Source organism: Peromyscus eremicus, chromosome 1, assembly GCF_949786415.1.
Source record: "Peromyscus eremicus chromosome 1, PerEre_H2_v1, whole genome shotgun sequence".
In the NCBI taxonomy this organism is placed as follows: Eukaryota; Metazoa; Chordata; class Mammalia; order Rodentia; family Cricetidae; genus Peromyscus; species Peromyscus eremicus.
This window is the reverse complement of record NC_081416.1, coordinates 119,960,218-119,982,183: the sequence shown is the minus strand read 5'-3', so window position 1 is coordinate 119,982,183 and position 21,966 is coordinate 119,960,218. Positions and strand designations below refer to the sequence as shown.

General features: G+C 45.7%; 1 protein-coding gene across 3 annotated transcripts in view; it reads right to left on the bottom strand.

The window, feature by feature from the left end:
* Ntrk3 (neurotrophic receptor tyrosine kinase 3) overlaps positions 1-21,966 on the bottom strand; it is a 366,962-nt gene that overhangs the window by 232,930 nt on the left and 112,066 nt on the right. For all 3 annotated transcript variants that reach the window (XM_059272815.1, XM_059272828.1, XM_059272822.1), the window contains exons 5-11: positions 21,650-21,807; positions 20,460-20,602; positions 19,913-20,054; positions 19,136-19,432; positions 14,255-14,278; positions 12,797-12,861; positions 11,789-11,891 (exon numbers count right to left, since the gene is read on the bottom strand). In XM_059272815.1, the coding sequence (XP_059128798.1) occupies positions 11,789-11,891; positions 12,797-12,861; positions 14,255-14,278; positions 19,136-19,432; positions 19,913-20,054; positions 20,460-20,602; positions 21,650-21,807 (932 nt within the window). The remainder of the gene's footprint in view (positions 1-11,788; positions 11,892-12,796; positions 12,862-14,254; positions 14,279-19,135; positions 19,433-19,912; positions 20,055-20,459; positions 20,603-21,649; positions 21,808-21,966) is intronic.

The window sequence follows — 21,966 nt, the reverse complement described above, 5'->3', positions numbered from 1 at the left end:
AATAATAGTGCTCAAATCCTGCCCACATCGCCTAGAGCCCGGGTCAATGCCAGGGCGCCCCTCCCTACAACCCTCAAGTAATCCAAAGCCAACACACTGAACTAGATTTATTTGGAAAGATTCACTTTAAAAGGCAGTTTCTGGAACCTCCCAGGCACCCTCCTCAGGGCTGCATGTCAAGACCCGCTGGCAGGTAGACAGACCTTGACATTCTCTCCCTGCCTGGGAACAGGTTTGCACAGCCAGCCACAATACACAGAGGCCTCTTTGAACACAAGATGCCTGTCAGGTAGAGAGGCTTGGCATGCCCAGGATTGATAAAGAAACAATTCCATTCTTTGGCCAGCTATACAACTCTTATTCCACAGCACATTAGAGGGCAGGCAGGCTTCCAGTGCAAATGCCTTCCGCTGGGGCAGCAGAACCAAGAAGAATGAGATCCCTGCCATTACCAAGGACAGCATCTCTGAAGCTGTCGGGATGCCTGGGAAGTCCACCATGGGGCCTCCTCGGCCTGTAAAGCCCTGCCTTGATCCTCTCCAGACCATGCTGCAGTTCCCAGTAGCCTCCTGTTGTGGTTTGAGGGTTAAATGTCCCCCTACAGGTTCTTGTGTTTGGACACCTGGTCCCCAGATGGTGACGTTGCTTTGAAAGGCTGAGTCACTGGGGGAGGAACAGGTCTTAGAGACTGGCACTCTGCACACACACACACACACACACACACACACACACACACACACACACGCCATATGTGTGTGTACATATATATACATGTATATATGTGTGTGTGTGTGTGTGTGTGTGTATACATATACTCTAAGTCTGTCTCTCTTTCCCTTTCTCTCTCTCTCTCTCTCTCTCTCTCTCTCTCTCTCTCTCTCTCTCTCTCTCCTTTCTGTGTCCCTTCCTTCCCCAGTCTATCCATACAGGCTACCACCCTGCCTTCCCTGCCATCATAGGCTGTACCTTCCACCTGGGAATTAAAAGAAATCCTCCCTCCCTCCCTTAAGCTGATTTCCTGGGAGATTCTGTTACAGTAACAAGGACAATAACTACTACATCCCAACATCATGACGAGTTTCAGGAAAGAGAACAGACAGGACAGCAAACTTTCCAGAAAAAGCAGTGATTTACCAGCAGCACCAGTGGGAATGCCAAGCTGTCACCTGCCCGCTGGTCTCCTTGGGGTTCTGCTCCCAGCTCCCTCTTTAGTGGAAAATGTCAGTGTTGACTGACTGACCTCACCGTGGTCACTAAGATCAATAGATGCAGTGTCATATGTACCCTTACAGGAAAGAAGGTGGAGGTTTTGAACCTAGAAGGCCATAGTAGATATTGCTTTAGGCAATGACTGAAGTTTATTTATTTAAAGGAAGTGGATGCTGTAGATGCAGTGACTTCTTTTAATAACCCTACAGTCAGTAAACCTTTGAGGCAGATTCACTTAAAAAAAAAAAAAAAAAAAACATAAAGCAGAGAAAGGGACCTGACTGCTTAGGTCCCAGGCCTGATGCATTCATTCACCATTGGTTTGGCTAGGATATGGTCCTGAAGACAGAGTCTTCTGGAAGCCTACAGAAAGCCTAATTTTCATCCCATCCCCAAACCTGTAAAGTCAGAACCTACTTTATAACAAGGTGCACAGAGTTCCCTAAGATTCATACCCACGTTAAAGTTTGATAGGCACTGGCCATGTTATTATCTGACATTTCCATAGAGATAGAGGATGCTGATTCTCAAACTCTGGCAAACACCAGGATCCCGTAAAGAAAAGGCTGCTCTCTTACGTTCTTCAGCTTTGATAAGGTGGTTGTGGGGTGGATCCTAAGCATCTGCACATTTAAAAGCTCCAAGATGGTCAGATCAGTAGATGTGTGGACCACACAGCTGACCTGGGGAACTAGTGAAATGTTCAGATGTGTCTTGAATTCAAACTATTGTTCCTCATCCTGCTCTGCAATGGATTTTAAAATTACCAATTGTATTAAAAAGGAATGCTGGTGCCTGATTTTAACAACCTTGTGTTTGTCCTAGGCTCTAGTATTCACACAATTTCACCAAGGTTGAAAATGTGTTGCTAAGCCTGAGAACTACTGAGCGAGGGTGAGTTCACTTAAAAACTTGCCCTGAAACTTACCAGGTATACAGTTGAGCATATTGGGAACTCTAAGCAACTGCCCATCTTTGAAATGGAAATCAAAACCAACTGTATTCTTATAAGACATGTTTGTCTGCGGAGACAGCTCATTGGGTAGAGTGATAGCTATGCAAAAATGGAGGCCTAATGTGGATCACGAGATCCCATGTAAAAAGGCTAAGGGAGGTGGTGTGTGCTTATAATCTCAGCACTGGAAGGCTGAGGCAAGCACATCTCTGGGGCTTGCTGGCCAGCCCGCCTAGCCTACTTGAGAGAGCCCGTCTCACCAAGTTAGGTGAACAGGTCCTTGAGAACAGCGCTTGAGGTTGACCTCTGACCCCCACACACATACAAGTGCACATGCACACACACAAACACAAACATACACACACAAAAATAAAAAGAGATACATTTGACATCTCCCACACAGCAGGTACTTAATAAATGCTCAATGTCCCCCATACCCTATTATAATTAGAAGTGAAAATTCAGCTGATATTCCTACTTCTGTTTTTAAAATGGAGCATGGAAATATAATTTCCTTTATAACTATTCAGGAAAGGATAAAGAAGTCAGGACCTGAGCCACGCTGGAATTCGTATTTAGAGGAGCATCACTGGCCTCACACCCACTGACCTGACTCCACACTCAAAAAGCCCTGCACTTGGGCTTAATATTCTGCTACAGCTGCTTAGAATTTTAATACTTTTTGAACATTTCCCATTGTGCCCCGCAAATTAGGTAATTGGTGCTTTGGGGGAAGAAGCCAGTGAATGAATCCCTCTCTAGGTTATGGGTGTACCATTTATTTGAGGAAGGGAATAAAGTGGTCGGCACAATGGAAACTCAATTGGATGCTCTGTAAGCATACAGGGTAGTGAGGGTTGGAGAGGGTGTCATTAAGCCTTCTGAGAGCAAGAGGTGGGAACAGATCAACTTGGTTGGGTTCTTGCTCATTTCCCTTGGAAGAACTGGACCTACAGCAGGTGGCAGACACACCGGATGCTGGAAGTACAGTGGATGAAGGAGGTCCTTCCTCCTTGCACTTCTCCACCACCCTGTCTTGTTCATCACCATGGTGGGTGTGCAACATGATGGCGGGAGACCAGAGGAGCTTGAGGGAGCATTTGTAGCACTTGGCTCTGCGGTAGTTTTTATTAGCATGAGATTTTTTTGTATTGTTTTGTTTTTTGTTTTTTTGTTTTGTTTTGTTTTTTGTTTTTTTCCCCTAATCCCAAGCTGTGCTTTCCAACCGGCCCTTGTTTTACTCTATCTGCTTTGCTGCCTGCAGCTTCTTTGGATGTCCCAAAGCTGAGTTCACAGGAGACTGGGCTGCATAAACACAGACGTGGACACTGCAGCCACATGACAGCTTTTCGTTAGCCAAAGCCAAGCACCTCCTCTGGGCAAACTAAACTCCCAAGGTCCACAGAGAAGATGCACACAGAGAAAAAAAGGGTCATGAGAACAGAGGTGGGGGTCTCCTGGAGCAGTTTCTGTCACTCGACTTTGCAGGGGCAAAGGCCATCTTGGGAAAAGAACACCATGAGAAAGTCAAGATCGGTAGCCCCCAGGCTTCTTGGTTGTCCCTCTTGGTACCATGGCACGATACATTCAGTAGGATGGACTAGTATGTTGAGTATATCACCATGAATTTTATAGATAATAAAATGCAAAAGTTTGTGGATATTTTAAGAGCAAAAATTAGCATGAGGTTGCTTTCATTCCTAGTTCCAAAAAATCCCATTTGTTAACACGTCTTCTGATATATTTTTCTTGGGTGTAAAATTATTGTGAGCCCAAGACTTCTGGGAGAGCCAGGTTACACCCACAGACTTAAGACATGTGACCATCATCTGCTATGGGAGTAGCTGGAGACAAAAGGTTGAGAACTTCGAAACTAAGCTATCAAAAGCCTGTTAACTCTATGGGAGCCAGTCACAATGCCCTGGATTAGTAAGCGCTGCACGGTACTGCCAACATTAAGTGAATCCGAGAAGCAATAGCTTTTGAGTGTAGAGCCAAGCATACTGGCTATCCTTGGCACAGCTGAACAGGATATAGTGGCCTGCCAAGAACAGAGCAGCCGGCAGGTATCCCTGGAGGAAAACACTTTGTATCACACTCCACATCCAGGGATTTCTCTTCATGTACAAAAGCCAGTGCTGGAGAACACTTGGCTCTCAAATCCCAGACAGTTAGGCAAGAGCAGTATGGAGCAGCTAGGCCTCAGCACAACCAGGGATGACCATGAAGACAACCACGAACCTGGGATGATTCACTGCACACCTGAAGAGTCCCCACAAAGGGCAGGGCAGCAAAGGCATGCCAGAAAACAACACATGATACCCTCCCAACCATCTTGAAGCTCTAGAACACCACATTCTAGCTCTTAGTCCTCAAGCAGAGTGAGGCTTTGTCTAGAATCTTCCCAGTGATGTCCAGGCAGGGGAAGGGAAGGGACTAGCCACAGACCTAACCTATTGAACTAAGGCATGTCCAAATGCCAAGAGTCAATTAAGGGGTCTCCAAAAGTATCAGAAAACAAGGAAGGAGAAAGCAGATACTCCTCAGGACAAAGTGAGGGCCATAAGAAGACAACTTAAGCAGGAGGCAAAGCAGAAAGGCATCCTCAAACTCATGTCCAAAGAGTCACCTTATCTAAGGAGGTCCAGGCCCAGAAACCTAAGTGCAAGATTCTTGCAGGGGCCAAGGTCACCTTCCTCCATCGCACATGTCAATTTGGACATGGATACAGGCCAAGAAGTAAAAGAAGAAAACAAGCATTATGAATGGCTGGGCATATCACATCACAGCAAGTCAGGAAAACCGATTCCTTCTCCACTTTCATTTCTGCCATGCACAGCTCTTACATTCCAATCCCCTGTTAAACAGACTTCACAACCGTATATGTCTTGTGGCAAAGGAAGCAACCGTGAATCCATACCGTCAGTGACGTGTCCACTCAGGGTCCAGGCCCCCTCTAAAAGCCTCCACCAGTGTCTCCTACGTATGATATGTCCCCACATACTCTCCTTATACCAATTTCCCTGCTCTGTGTACACAGCAGTAGACACATGGCCATGGTATCCCATGAGAAATAATGCCAAGAGTGCATCAAGCTTAAGAGTCTAAGAGTCCCTTCCCCCATCTCCACTTCCATCCACCTGGAGAAAATCTCTCTCAGTGCCATACCTCAAGACCAGGGGAAAAAAATCAGAAAAGACTCCCTCCGAGTCTAATTCCTCTTTAACTGAGTGGTTAAATCAGAGGAATGGCAACAACACTCCCTGTAACAGCAGCTCCCAAGATCTTCTGGCAGGAGCGAGTCCTTCCAAATCAAGACTCTGGCATGATCCTACCATCCGCTCAGAGGATAGTTACCATCTGCTTATGGGGGAAATGTTAATACTTCCCAATCATAATCCAATAGGCAACCACTTTACTCTAAGTACCTATTAAGCAACTCCAATTTACAATGGAGCAGTCCTGTACAGCTCTCATTCACCCACGGGCCCATCAGGGGCACAAGTACACATCTCACTGCTGGGATGAAAAGCAAGCCGGCTGATGCAGCACTTAAGGCATCATTGGAAGTCCAAGCCGCATTTCTTGACTCCGCTCTGCCTTCCCTTCTAGCTTCCCTCGGTCCATAGGCTCTAATGTGTACAGAAGGAGCAAACATGGTCTCCTCCTCTTCCTACCTGCTCCCCAAAACCAGGTGTGTCCCAGGTTGACCAGATAGAGTTCCTAACAGACGGTTTTGAAAGCCACGTCCAAGAAGAATGACATTCAAAGATAACTAGATGAGGCATCAAAAGACTCAAGTTGATCTGTTCACCATTTGCTTGCATTCCCCAGACCTTCCTAGCTCCTTCGCACTCACCTAGTCCAAAGGAAGCAGAAATAGGTACTCTAGGCAGCTCTGGGCTCTGACTTCTTACTGCACTCCTCGGCTCTCAGATTCCTCATCTGTACAATGGGGGCATTATCCTAATAAGCCAAAAAATCTGTTTTCAGTTCTATGAAACCTTTCAACTGTTTGCTCTGAGGGCATATGAAGAAGCCAAGAAGTATGTAGTTGACCCCCCTAATCATCTCTGATCTCCAAGTGGTCATGAAGAAAAGGAGCCAAAGGCCATACAGTTCCTCCTCTCAAAATGATCTCACCCTATGTGAAAATGAGAGGGCGTGGGTTTTTATTGCTCAGACACATTAGCACTTTATATGGCTTTTGTTCTAAAAAACATGTAACATGAAGATGCCAGGTGCACTGAGAATGTTCACAATAGGACAGCTGACACAAAGGAGTTAGGCCATTTGTCTTGCCCTGAAAATTGGGGGAGTCCATCGGTAAGGGGTTCTCAACCCAACCTATTCTAACCAAACAACCAAAACAAGTCAGTCCCTTTTCTGAGCCACAGTTTCTTCTGATGTGGGAACCCAGCCAGATCATAGTCCCAGTCTTCTAACATCTAATTTTAAAATATTTCGTGAGGATGAACTCATCATAAATTCTGAACTCTCTCTCCCAGGCCAGCAAGCACCTAGCCCAACATAATTACAGTTAAAACTCTGAAATAATTTTGTATATTTCTGTGCTTCCAATAAACAGCTCCTGCCCTGGGCCTCACAGTACTCACCCCTCACCCAGCTAGGCTACCCCAGGATTTAGCAATCAAAGAGTGAAGGCCTAGCTCAGTGGGGAGAGGGTTCCTGCAGGGCTGTGCTCCAGGAGGAGGTCTGTCTGATTGGTACCATCCCAGGTCATACAGATACTTCACAGATCAGCCCTTCCAGGCTGAGGCACTATGCTTCATCAGTAGCAGAGAGAAACCCCTGCCGTATGCTCAGCATCATTTAAAAACCTTTGTGATTCCAAAAGAAGACACACTCACATTCCCAGGCCAAGACTTTGATGGATGAGTTGGAAGGTATTAAAGAGGGGCCAGAGACATTACACTTTCAGTTCATGTCTATAAGATCTGGCTAAGATGCTCATCTTCCATACAATGGGTGTCCATCCGAGTCCATGGGCAGTTCTGAGACACCGGATGAGTCAGTAGGCAGAAGGCAGGTCAGTTGGAGAAATACTATGCATTTAAAGTAAAATACACAGAGTAATGCATTTTTGTGAATGTACTCAAGTATACAGCACATCTAAATTGGCATGTGGGTGCTTATAGATAGGTCTATATGTGTAAGTACACATGTACCTAGAAATACAAAAAATGAACTGGTTACCAGCCTTTAACACGGTGTTATCATTTAGTGGAGGTGGCTGCCAATTTGGCCATGTATGGGATATGGATTTGTTTGGGAATGGCCCTTGGCAGAAGGGTTGGTATTTAGAAACTGCAGAGACATGAAAAAGAAAAGGTACAGAGGGAAACTAAGACAAGAGAATTGGCAGATGCATGCTGGGCCCAGGCCAATATCTACCTCCTATGAGAACAGGGTAGGAACAGGGCAGAGGTGGTAGTTAACGTAGTTTTCATCGTATCTGCCATGTTTAATCTGTTCTAAGAATAAAACATTCAATGAAAATATCAGATGCTGAATAGTTGGAATAGTAGGAATGTGAGTGTTGGTTTATTCAGTCATCTTTGTATTTTTCTGTACTCCTTACTTCTTAGAAGATAACGAAGATCATTCCAATCTTTTCTCCATGTCCATGTGCTGTTGCCTGTTGCCCTCAGGTGTAGACGGCAGGAATTGTTTGTGAGCATCTTCCAATCCTCCCCCACTCCACAAATCCTCAGATTTCTAAATTAGCCCAGACTAGCCCTTTGCAGATTAACAAACTGATTTTTAATGATTAAACCTAATATAAATAAGGCCTGTTAGATCACAGAACTTGAGAGGTTAAGGCAAGAAAATTATTAATTCAAAGATTGCCTGGACTACATAGGAAATTAGAGTCCAGCCTGGGCTACACAGCAAGACCTTCAAAAAAAAAAAAAAAAGCAAATGAAATGCATAAAACGGATGCTGTTCATTTCTAAGTTCAAGCATCCGTCAAATGCAGCAAGAAGTTTCTGGCATGCTGGGCTGAGTGATCGATGGGTTCTGCCATAAGTTGCTCCCGGCCTAGGAGGACAGACAGATGATATGTGAGGGGAAAAAAATGAGAATGTACTGTGGGCAGTGTGTAATAAGGACGTTTTTACTACTGCATACTGTCTGAAACAAAGAGGTTCATGATGGAGTCTTAGGGGGCTATATTTTCACGAAAGGACATTAAAAGGGGTCTGGAAAGGCTAATACATCAAGAAAAGAAATAAGAGGGAAATCGAAGACATGGAAACCCTTTATATGCCAGTGTTCAGGTGTAGAGCCCAGTGTCCTTAAAGACAGTGTGCTATAGGCTTGGACACCAGCCTGTGGCACTAATGGGAAGTGGCAGAGCCTTGATTGGTTCGAGCCTAAGAGGAGGAAGTTTAGTCATTAGCAATATGACTTGAAGTAGATACTGAGATCTCAGTCTCCTCTGTCTTTCTCTTGGCTTCCATGCCACTGTGAGGTGAGTAGGCATCCCCTCCATGCACCTACACATGGATTGAGTGTCAGAGAACTAAAAGTCCCCAAAACCATGATCCCAAAATAATGTTTCCTCCAATATGTTGATTTCCTAAAGTATTTTATCACAGTCGTGGGGAGCTAACTAACACAGTCAATTGCCCACATATTACAGCATGCAGCAAGCCATGGCTAAGTAGTAGTATTCTTAACTTACACTTCAGGAAATAGGTGTTCTGAGAAAGTAAGCAACTGTACAGAAGCCAAAGGGGAATATGGATTCTCACCCAGATGTGAAATGCTCAAACCCGTAAGGAGTGTTATGTAAAGAAATGGGGTTCACCTAAGGCAGAATTGGGAGCCTTCCAGTACACATGTTGTCACTCCCCCACCCCAGATCTGGATACTCAGTGTGGTAATCTCTACTATCAACTCGACTGGCTTTAGAATCACCTAGGAGATTGAGGTACATCTTTGATGTGTCAGTAAATACATCTCAGAGAGAACTGAGGAAGAATAACCCACTTAGAATATGAGTGGCATCATTCCATGGTCTAAAGGTTTAAAAGAGGTGATTAATCTCTCCATCAAGGTGAACTGAGAGGTAAGTAGCCCCAGCCATATGTTCCTGCTGCTGTGAACTCTGTCAGACCCTCCAACCATGATGAACTTCAAAATATGAATCAAAAAAAATCTTGTTAGTGATCTGGTCATAGCAACTAAAATTGAAAGTAACTGATATATTCATTGACAACCAAAGACCAAAATTATTTGTAACATATGGTAATTGTTTATTGATTCCTTTTTGGTTTGGTTTGATTTGGTTTGGTTTTTTGAGACAGAGTTTCTCTGTATAGTTTTGATGCCTGTCCTAGATTTCACTCTGTAGACCAGGCTGGCCTCGAACTCACAGAGATCCGCCTGGCTCTGCCTCTTGAGTGCTGGGATTAAAGGCGTGTGCCACTGCCGCCCTACTGTTTATTGATTCTAAAATGAGATGAAATCTAAATAAAATGGAATATGATCAAGATCAGAGAGATGCAAGATTCTAAATAGTCAATCTTGAACACACCATCTCTCTCCATTTGCCCCTAGCTTCAAGTTGCCTGACTTTAGAGAAGATGTTTTACTTCTGCCTATGGAGACATATCCTCCTTGACATACCAGGACTAAATAAGGCAGCTCAGCCTGGAAAAGGAGATCAGGGAATGGGAGATGTGGAGGACAGCTGAGGGGAGGCACCGCCCTGGATGCTGCCTAATCCATCCGACATGGGACACACTGTTCCAGAAACAGGATGACAATTAATAGGAAAAATCTGCTCTCACATCACTGCCAAGCATGTTTCAGGGTCTCAGCTGCTGGTGTGCCTCCTTGGGGGAAGAACAATAATGCCCCCTTCTTCCTTTTGGTCCACATCCTGATGTTTTCTTGTGGAGAATAAGGAAAAGGTTGCAGGAAAAAAAATATAGCATCAGTGCCCATAGCCAAGAGCCCAAGAATTACCCAAGACAGAAGGCTTTGAGTCACTCAGCAGCCCTTTCGTCTAAACCTGTGGAGTTCTGTTTGACAAATGGTAAGTGCTGGCAGAAAAAGTGTCTTCAATCAAAGTGCCTAAGAGTAGTCTGGACTTGTTTGAGCCATTAAAAATCTATTTCCTCTTTGGAAATTACCAGCATATGTATTTCTCTTGGTCAAAATATTTCAAATTATTCACAAACATTGGAGATATAATTCAAAGGTAGAACAATTACCTACCATGTGTGAGCCCCCTAGGTTCAATCCTGACTTCCCCAAAATAGGAAGAGAGGAAGAAAGAAAAGGCTGAAGGAAAGGAGAGGAACAAGAAGAGAGGAGAGAGGAGAGGGGGTAGGAAGTAGGAAAGAGAGAAGGATGAAGAGAGGAAGGCCAAAAAGGAAAAGAAAAGCTGGCTTGCCTTCATCCATGACGTGTTCAAATTCATCAAAAGCAAACAGTTCAGAGGCAGAAGACTCCAGGAAGACTAGTCTATCTGGCCCCACATTTCAACCCTCTAGTCATCTCTGGGTAGCTTCCTAGATGCCGGTGCTCTTAATTTTTAAGAGATGCCCAGAATCTTGAGAATATAATTAAATCTAGCTCCTTTTATGTACCAATACTCAACCCTTCACCATGTACAGTCACTCAAACATTTATTTTTGCATATGAATCTGTGGAATTCTGTTCCTGTGAATGTCATTCATGTTCTAATCCCTGAGCCCCAAAGTCGCCACTCCCACCACAGAAACTAGCTTCTAGTATTAAAGCCTTAGAAGTTCATCTTTCTGGATTTCATAATGTCACCAGCAAACATCAGCACGAATGTGGCTTAAGTAATCTTTAATTCTCCCTCCCTACCCACCTCTGCCAACATCAGCCATGCATGACAGCCCCAGCTGGGAAGACATCTTGAAAATAAGGTTTCAATTCTGGAACCCGTAGTAACCAGTTTCTTTCAAATCATTTGTCCACATCCATCTCTGAGCCCAGCTAGGGGGATGCAAAGTCACCATGTTAACCCTTTTCATGCCAGCCGCCTCACAGGAGTTTTGGCAGAGCACCACATCCCAGCCCTCCACTTCTACCATAATGGGGTCGAATACTCTGTACATGGAAGCCTGCCAGTAGATTTAGAAACCGTGTTGCTCTTGGCATCCATTCCAGGACTCTGTGTAGAGAGCTACGTGCTGAGATACCACAGCACGGGCAGCTTTTCAATACCAGAGTTCACCACCCTCCATCTCACTGTGCTAAGTCACAACAAGATTCCAAAGATAGGCACAGACAAGAGAAAAACCTCACTCAAACGTAGAGTCCCTTAGACGGCCACTAATGAAGAGAATTGACATTTGTCTCAAACCATCCTCATCACACAAGTCCATCTGAGCAACCAGCAGTTTTCAGCATCCCTATTTGGTTCCCAAGACCCCAACACAGTCTTTGGTTCCTAATTACCCAGAATAGGGTATAGATAGGGGGTCTCTACCAGGGCTACTGAGATCCAATGACCAGAGGCTTCCTCAGAGGGTACACGAAAGTGAAAACAGTATCTTGTGATGAAAAGGAGCCATGCTCCCACTATGGAACTCTTGAAACTAAAAAGTGCCACCTTACCCTTCATTCCAAATTTGGACCGGCGACCATACTTGTTGATCATGATAAAGAGAACCACCAGAAGAACACAAGCAAAGGCAGCAAGTCCGACTGCTATGGAGACCTATTAGGAGCCAAACACAGACAGTCAGGAGCAGGGACTGGAAGCCTCGGAGCCTCAAAAGTAATGTGTGAGAACAAACCAGTTTGGGCCGAAGAGGATCCTCTAAAACCTCTGCTACGGAGGGGTGCACAACCTGGAGCCTACGTGCCACGTGCACCCCAGGACACCTGTGCCTATGACAATGCCATGTCACAATGTCAAACTATTGGGTAACCCTGGAGTAAAGGCTTCAGAAGTGGCTTATGAGATTCTAAGAGAATCTTAAAATTTTTATTTAAAAAAATATAAATGAATAAGCTGGATTAGGGCAAGTTCCCTGATTCACTGCTCTGAGCCCCTCTTACATGGAGGCCGTTCTAGAATTGCAGCAGCAAGCTGAGAGAATCCTCCGTCTGGTGTTTTAATTAGTAAGTAAATTATCTATCTTTCCACCAAAACCTTTTCATAGTATTTCTACTCAGAGTGGTCTAACAGTTCTGGACTCAACAGACTCCTTTCTACTTCTTCCCAGGAAAACCTCAGACCCTGAGACAGGCATGGGAAAACCTATCCAAGGAGATTCTCTGAGTAATTTGGGGTTTTGCAGAAGGTTTGCCCAGTCAGTAGGCCTTGCAAGCCTGCTGGGCCTGGCTCGGAACAGACTGGGAATTTCAAACTGCTCTCTTCCTGGCTGGGGCGCTTGGAGCTGATCCTCAAAGGCTTCTTCAAACAATGAGATACTCCCATCAAACATGGACAGTTTAAAAAAACCTCAAAGGAAATCATTCCTCACTGGTTTTTTTTTTTTTCTACCATTGGTACTGAGGCTCCAAGTGTGAGACTATGTGGAGAAGTTAGCACCTCAAATGAAGTCTGAAAATGACTCTACCCTTCAGTATTTTCCTCTTAATCAGGAAGTAACTCACCCCAAAAGTGTCTTCCTCTGGTTTGTGGGTCACAGTGATGGGAGGTGTGGGGCTTGCATCAGACTCTGAAAAAAAACCATACAAAAGAAAGGAGAGCAGTTAGCTTGCTAGCCAAAAGCCCCAGCTAAGTGCCTGCCCTGTCCTTGGGAAGCAGGTCCCTAGAGCCACCCTCCTGGTTGAGCAGATACCCTCCAGGGACAGAGTGAGTCCCAGTACAGCTACCTGCCTCAGTGCTACCAAAAAAAAAATCTCAAAGGAATGCAGACCTCTACCCACTTCTTAGCCCCATGCCGGAGAACAGCCCACAGTCTGAGCAGCATGCACCCTGAAGTACAGGAGGGGAATGAGAAAAATGGCTTGGAATCCTGGCTAGCATGGGGATTAGGAAGATTTTAACAGCGACAGCAGCTGTCACTGACATTGTTATCCCTTTGCTTAGGGAACTTCCTTCACTCTCCCTTCCTGTCTCACTCCTTTTCTCTCTCACTCCAACTCCTCAGTAAAATCCAGGCTCGAAACTCAACGAACAGCCCTCCAGCCATTCCCCTGACACTGATGTCATAACACAGTGGTGGTTGGAATTGGACAACATTCAATGGACCAGGAAATGCCACTGAGGGTCATCCTCTATCTACAATCACTTCCTTGCAAGAAGGTTCTCAAGGGACACCTATGGGATTATGAGATTTTTTTTATGACCAAAAACAAGTGAAGAGGTCATGGTTAGCATTTACACTTGTGCCAAAGAGGCAGAGTATCCCTACGGAGGGTTGTTTTACTGTTTCTGGCCTGAAATTGGGCAGAAATGGCAACGGTTGCTGCTGCTCCCATCATAGGGAAGTAATCAAAAAGAAAGCGAAACCCCAACTCCTGCAAGGATGATCCAGCCCTACCCTCAACTCCATTATAAACTGAACTTAGAGATGCGGTTCAAGGACATGAGAGCCCCTGAGAAATCACAGTCCTACCCAAGGTAGGTTCTGGCCAAATGCTTCATCTCTTAAGGCAGATGAGAAACACTGGCATGTTCACAGGCTCTACATTTCCTCTGTAAGGACAACTGACATGATCAATGGGGCATGATCATCTCATATGAAACCTGTTATTCACCTGCTGCAGACCCTTTTCAGCCAGGTAGAGAGATTGGAAATATAGTCAGACCTTAGAAAACGCCCTGAGTGGGGCAAAGTGGGGATATAGTTCAGCTGCAGAATACTGTGTAACCCTGGATTTAATCCCAGTACAAAACGAGGGGGTTGGTAGTTCTCTAGGAGAAACTGTGGTCCAGGGCAATTATGCAAGAAAAGTGTGCCTGGGATTTCTTCCTTTTAATAATGCACTAACACCCTCAACTGCCAAGGGACTGGGAACACGAACTAGTCAAGAGGGAGGTCTGGATTAACAGTCACCAAACTACCAGGACAAAGGAGTTCCAAACCCAAAGTCAAGGAGACTTACCAAAGTCAAAGAAATCTGTGCTCTCTGGGGGGAAAAGAACAAAGAAGTAATTAACAAATAGATTAATAACAAAAGGGTCAGGGGTTGTATAGGACAGCAACCTACTAGCTGTGATCTCTCCTGATGATCACAATTCCCCATTCCCACAGCAAAGGACACAAAGAAATCCTTCCTCGGTCACTTCTCCAACCACTGCACAACCTCTTCAGGGGATACTCCTCCAAATGGAGGCTCGACAGATACAGCTCCTGGTCTCAAAGAAGGAAGCCCACCTGGAAGCTAACAACCAAGCTGGTGTCATGGTGAGGCAGACAATTGAGACCCTAGCCGCATCCCTGTCCACAGCCGTCCCTCCTTCAAGGACACTAGAACACTGGAGATAGCCCTTCGGAGCAGCTCCAGCTATGAGCCGAAAATGAACTTCCTTCCCTCAATATGGGTAGGCAATGCTGATAGGTCACTGAGAAGTTTGGGAGACCCTCTTCCCCCCTAGAATCTTTTTATCATTCATATGGACATGTGCTATCTGAACTTTGACCTACAGAAATGGCTCCCCCAGTAATGAAAGCTAATCTTTAACTGAGCCTTAATATGAGCCAGGAGCTGTTCTCTGTGCTTCAGGTGCTAAGCTGTTCAAGCCTTATAATCTCTTAGAGGCCGAAAAGCAGAGTTACAGATATTAACTAATTGAATACCATTCATCTAAAAAGATATTGGAGTTGATTTAAATCTATGGCTGGACTCTTAACCACTCTACCAGTACTGCTCAAACTTGAGCACATAATGGAAGGAATCATCAGAATCCTCCACTGAAAGGAATAAAGATTTCTTAAAAATGGACTCCTTCATATCTGGGACAGGAAAATTGAAAATGTGCTTGGGATAGCCTGTGGCACCAAAAACCAGGAAAGTGCTTAAAGCTATGTGGTCCCGGAAAGAGAAAGCAGGCAGTGACACACAGGTGAAACGTCTGATAAGCTGAGCAACAAAATAATTGAAATCATGGTGTGTTATGGGCTGCACTGTGTTGTCCCACAATCCACATGACTACATTGCAACCCCAGTACTCAGAATGTCACTGTATTTGGAGATAAGGTGTGTAAGTGAAAATGAAGCCACTGGGGTCCAGATAAGAAGAGATTAGAACACAGATGTGCTCAGAGGGGAGGCCAAGGAAAAAGGCAGGAAAGACAGCATCTACAAGCCAAGGAGAGAGGCCTTGGAAGAAAGCAAGCCTGGCAACAGCTGGTCTCAGATTCCCAAGCTCCAGAACCATGATAAAAATGGATTTCTGCTATTTAAGATACCCGGGCTCTACCACTTTACTATGACAAATACAGACAACAAATACATGAGCTGCAAAACCACCCACAAGTCCTTTATATATACAAATGTATACTTGAACAAATGAGTGGAAGAAGCTCTTCTTCACAGTAGAATTCCAACTAATAAAGGGAAGGAGGGGAACAGAAACCACCCTCATCTGGTAAATAATATAGTGATGATTGCTTGGGCAAGAATCATCAACGAATGTTAAAATTACTGTATGAAAACATGGTGGGAAACGAGCTATTTGTGCCTTCTCAAATCCTTATTCTGATTAAGCGTGAAACTGGTCACTGTGCAGTGGAGGACCCTGGCAAACAGCATCTTGACCAAGTGATAAAGTTGACCTCCACACTGATAAGCCGTATCAACATCCTGCATTCTTCAACAGGATGGACCAAAAAGGGTGGAGAAATACTTCCATGATGCTCTCACCAAAAGAAAAGAAAAAAAAGGGAAAGAAAAGTGTAAAACTGGAATTTAATCATAAGAAATAAATATGATGAAGTCTCTAACAACTAGAAACTTTTCTTCAGAAGATCACTGAGGACCTATCCCAGAATCAAAGGAACTGAGGTTATGATATGGCAACTAAATTGGATGTCTAATCCTGGGCGGGATCCTACAAAACACAGGACACTGATAGGGCTGCTGATCACATGTCAGCAGTCTGTAACTCAGGTAACACTGTTAAGCCAACGTCCATGTCCTGGTTTTGAACACCGTATTGTGGCTGAATGAGACACTGACATCTGTGGGTGCCAAGTGAAGGGTAGAAGAAAGATCTTTGCAGTGTTTTATAACTTTTGCCTCTTTAAGAGCCCGAGTTATATCAAAGTGAAGTGAAATCAAATCAGGACTGGTAGTCCTCAACCCAGAGTTTCTCATTCAAAGGTCTGACTGCGTCTTAAGAGTGTATGTGTTGCTGAAGATGGAATCCAGGGCCTCATACATGATAGGCAAGCCTTCAACTACCAAACCTGCCCTGGTACATTCTAAGCAAATCTTTTACCACTGAGCCACACCTTCAGCTCCATGCTGACACACTCTAAACAAATCCTGTACCACTGAACCATGTCCCCAGCACTGAGAATTTACCTAAATTCTCAGGCAAGAAGGCTGTTGCCAATCCCTCCGGAAGCTACTTCACCGCAACACCAACCCCCTGTCACAAGCCTGCCAGGCCCTGAAATACAAGAACAAATCTGGCTCATCAGCCACTCCACTCATTCATTCCCTCATTCACTCACTGTGGTCCTCCACTTCCCAGAGCCTTGGTCCAGCCCTTTTAGGAACTGTAGTCACCAGGCCACTAAATATGAACCAGTAGGCATTTGTCTCTAACTATTTACAGAGGATAGGGTGGCTTCTGTGGAGTCCATCAGAAAAGGCCCATTTTTAGTAACTGTTGTCTGGCTGGATTTTTTGTTGCCTGTCTGTATAATTGTGGGGAAGATCTGGCTTGGGGAATAATGGAGAAAATGGGGGGCTTCAGAGCACGAAAAGAGAGAAGAGCCAGATTAATCAACAGTATCCACTTACTTTATATTTCTCAGCGGGCTCCCATTTATTAGAGAATATTTTTCCAGATATTTCAGCCAAATATTTCAGCCAAATGTTTGAACCCCGTAATCTCAAAATCAGTCTATGATTTTGAACAGAAATCACCAAGTCCTTCTCTGGAGCCAGGCAGCATACATTACATGCAGGAAGCATGTGAGCTTCAGGACATGGTGACATGCTGGCAGTTCTCTAAACTTAGCAGGAATACACACATTGGTGCAGGAAAAAAAAAATAATAGGAATTGTCCTTCCTCTGACTCTTACCACAGGCTGGGACAAAGATAGGACCAGCAGGATCAGGACTGGGCAATAGGTGGATGTATATGCTTCCTACAGCCCCAGACAATAACTCTCCAAGAAGCATCCTTCCTGTGGACTAATATTCACCACAATTGTGTGTGTGTGTGTGTGTGTGTGTGTGTGTGTGAGAGAGAGAGAGAGAGAGAGAGAGAGAGAGAGAGAGAGAGAGAGAGAATGCATGTGCATGTGTATATGATTTGCCTATTGCACAGCCATGTGTGTGCATGTAGAAGCTAGATAACTCAAAGAACAGAAAACTTTGCATCAAGCAGTTACCACCTTTCACAGAGCACAGAGCGCTGTCCATGTGCTAAGCCCTGCCTTAGCACCCTGGGCTACCTATCTGGAAGAATCACAGGTGGGACTTGTACCTAAATCTGCCCAGCTTCAGAGATCTGGCTCTTAACCACAGCACTTGGCTGCTTGGGAATGAGAGAGACATTCACATGATAAATAAGATTCCTTAACATTCTCAGGCCAACAAAGAAGAGCAGATTCACAAACTGCCTTTGCAGCTAGTACCCAGCCAGCCAGCACAAGGTTGAGCTGAGAGGGTTGTAGGTTATCCCTGCCTGCTCTTCCAGATAATTTACTCTTCCGAACATTGAGATAGCTTGTCGCTTGACAAGGCTGGCCCATCTTTTCCGCCACTGCCTTTTCATCATCCATCAATTCCTTTAATACAAAGGTTCAAAAAAAAGCAAACTTCCCTACAGAGTGGTCCATCCTGAACCACTGAACAGGTCTGAGGAAGGGTCTCAGGTGTGCTGTTTTCTTTTTGCAGCTTCTCTGGGGTTCCATCCCCACTCCTTCCCTCCTCCTGGGGCTGAGTTGCCAACAACTGCTAATGGTAGCTGATGGTCAAAGTCACCCGAGGAGTTGAAAATCCATCTCTACAGAACTCAACCCAGAGTTGAGTTCAAGAGAGCTCAGGGAGCTTGAGAATTTGAATTCTAACTCATTCCCAGGTGATACTGACTCTGCTGGTCTAAGAACCTTGAAAACCACGACTGCAACTATTAGCTGTAGTCGGGGTGACATTTGCACCATCAGTATCTGGAAGCATCATCTGCTTCCCCACTTAGTTACCACGGAACAAAAGCAGAAAGGAGCCCATCCCTGGAGGCCAGTTCCCATGCAAGCCTTGCTGCTGACTAGCTGGCTGAGGTTTGAGACAGCGATGTGTTAAATGTGAGGTTGACTTGGACCAACTCTGAAGTCCACTGCAGTGGAGAGTCACTGAGCTATTTATTATTCACATACCAAGCCTACATCTTAACTCACTCAAAAGCCGTGAAACTCTTTGTGGAGCAATGCACTCATACCTGTGTCTATTTCACAGCTGAGGAGATTGAGACTCCATAAAAGTACACTGCCAAGCCCAGCATAGCATTCTTAGGTAGGTAAAACACTGGGTCAAGATTCTGTACCATTTCATCCATCACTAAAGTCCCTGATTTATCTACCATAATACAGGACATCTTTACGTGCACAGCAGGTTTTGGGGGGAAATTCTGGAGGTTGCTGTAGTAGCCATGAAAAACAGAGGCTATCCTAGTTAACACAAGGTGCAGATGGTGCCTCCCTTTTCCCAGTGTGAGCCCAGTTATTTTGGTAGCTGTGGTCATTAGTGCTGCTTACTTTTTCAAAGTACACCCCCCAGCTCTCAGGAGAAATGTGTTCATGCCTCACCTGGAAAGGGCTCCTTAAGGAAGTGGCCGTTGATGGTCTGGTTGGCTGTGCCCAGGGCGTTCTTGGCAATGAGGGTGTAGTTGCCATTGTTGTAGTGGGTGGGCTTGTTGAAAAGCAGGCAGCCCTCAGAGACCTCCCCCTCCTGGTAGTAGTCCATGTGAATGATCTTGGACTCCCTCAGTGGCTGCCCATTGTACAGCCAGTGCAGCGTGGGTGTCGGGTTGCCACGCACCACAAACTCAATGCAGTGCTCCAGGCGTACCTCGGGCTCCACCAGGCTCACCACACGTGGAGGGTCTGTGGGGAAAAGCGAGCTGATATCGAGGACACAGAGTCTCCTGTGTGCTGAAGAAGCCTTCTAGGAAGCAGGATGGGGATCCCACTTCTCACCCTGCTCTGAAAAGGCTGAGTAGAGTTCCCACCACCAGCCGATAGAGGGGGAGAGACCTGTGTCTCTTTATCTAAGCTCCCTGGATCCGTCTCAGCTGGAGCTTTCCTCCTGAGTCCTTTTGGGGATGCCAAGGGTAGAAAGGGCTAGCTTAAGAGATCCTTGAAATGGAATTGAATTGTAGACGTGCACCATCCACTGAGGGACAAGGACATTTTTTCTTGGGTTTATTGGCCAAGAACTTATTTTTTCAGTTTTGCCTTATGACAGCCTTTCTGCCCTTGTTAAAAGACCGGGGTCGGAGCTCTAGATCAGCCCTAGCCATGGACCTGCCCCATCCCCAGCCTCCTCCTGGTCCCTCCCTGTCGTCCATGTTGACATGCACTTACAGTAGACAGTGAGAGCAACACTGGCATTGCTCATGCCCACCACGTTCTCCGCAATGCACGTCAGGGTGAAACCATTGTCCTCGCTTGTCACGTTCACCAGGGTCAAGTTGATGGCGTGTACATTGGTCCAGTTCAGATTGGTCTGAAAACCCCAATCAGAAGATAATAACCAAACCATTTATCCAAGGATGGCTTCCTTTTCTAAGCCCTAATACCTCCAGAAATCAAGTAAAAGGTGAATGAAGTCTAGCTAGTAGAAACACACAGACCATGTTCCAGACTCTTAGTAATTCACTTGATCCTCATATTAATACTGGGTGGAAAATGGTAAAATTGGGTCTTTTTTTTTTGCAAAAGAAGAAACCAAAAACACAGAAAGTTGAGCAGCACAGCAAAGATCAAAATGACTGGAAATCATTACATCTAGATAGAATCTGAGTCTGTATGTTTCTCCCCAGAGAGACAAGATCACAATTTCCCCCTCTTCTTCATAACTAACGGATGCTCGGTCCCTAACTCTTGATGTGCCTAGTCATAGGATGCCTACCTGGTGGGTGTTGATAGACTGCAGCCCGGTGACTATCCAGTCCACATCAGGCAAGGGGGAGCCAGAGCCATTGCAAGTGATTACAGCATTGTCTCCTTCTCGGACGGTCAAGTTGACGTGGCTCACACTGATCTCGGGGAGATCTGGGAGGACAGAGAGGAGAGGGAGATAGAAAGTCAGAAAACAGCACACAGAGGAGCTCTACCTCCGGGGACTTCTTGCCTTGCCCAGTGACAACTCCAGTTCAACTTGCTTGAGTTCGAGTGATAGCAACCTTGTGATGGTTACTACCAATCTGACAAGCTCTAAAATCACCTAGAGACACCTCTGAGCATGCCTGAGGGAATATCTACGTTGGGTTAACCAGGGTGGGAAGACACCATATTATGGGCTGGGGCCTGAACCGAATAAAAAGGAAAAAGTGAGCTGAGCACCAACATTCATCTCTGTTTCCTGACTATGGATACACAGTGGCCAACTGCCTCAAATTCCCCTCATGCAGCCATGACTTCCTCACTATGGTGGTTTATACCCTCGAACTGTGGGCCAAAATAAACTCTTCCTTCTTTAAATTGCTTTGGTCAGATCAATGTGAAAAGTAACGACTATAAACCCAGCTGATTCTCAGCCCCTCCTCTGTAGACCTCAGAGGCATATAGAGTGGGACGCTCCTACACAGCAGGGTGTGAGTGGTACACCTGTTCATGGAATGCCATTCTAGCTACCAAGCCTCTATCTTCAACCCACTAGGGGCACTAAGTCTCAGCAATTGGTATGTGTCAGGTTCCCGTGGGAACTAGAGATTGCATTCCCTAGTGCCTGGTTGGTCATTGAAGCTGGTGCTCTAGAAAACAGCTTGGAAGCTCCTGATACAGGACCACCAGAGGCTGTACATGAAGACATGTTCCTTTATGTTTGATTGACAGGGGACTCAGAGAGAAAGGGAATCTGATCTGCTGAGAATGGCACATGACTCCTTTCGGCATTCTTTCCTAAGACCAGCCTTCCCACAGCTGGCTCAAGACAGGAATGACCAAGAAGGGGAAAGGTCAGTCTGATCCACACCCACTGCAGAGGTCAAGGCTGCAGATGGCTGGGAAGGAGACCGTAGCGGGCCAGCCTGCGGCTCAGCCCCTTCTCTGGGGTGCGTGGGGTGCTGGCCAGATGAGGCAGTGCAGCTGCTCACTCACCACACTGACTGATGTTCATGCGGAAGAGAGGGAGTTGGGAGCCATCGGGACTGATGCAGTAAAGGCTCTGACTGTCCAGCCGGGCCTCCCCCTGTTCCTGCCACAGCTGCATCCAGCGGATGTCACAGCTGCAGTTGAAGAAGTTCTGCTCCAGTCTCCTGTGGGCAAGAAGAGAGGGGAAGGAATCCCTGAACGGTGGATGACCCAGCTCCCTCCCAGGGCTGAGGCCAACGGGCGCCTGCGGCTCCTCCATGAAATAAGCCAGATTCAGATAGACAGTCATCATGTTTCCTCTCATTCATGGATCCTAGACTTCA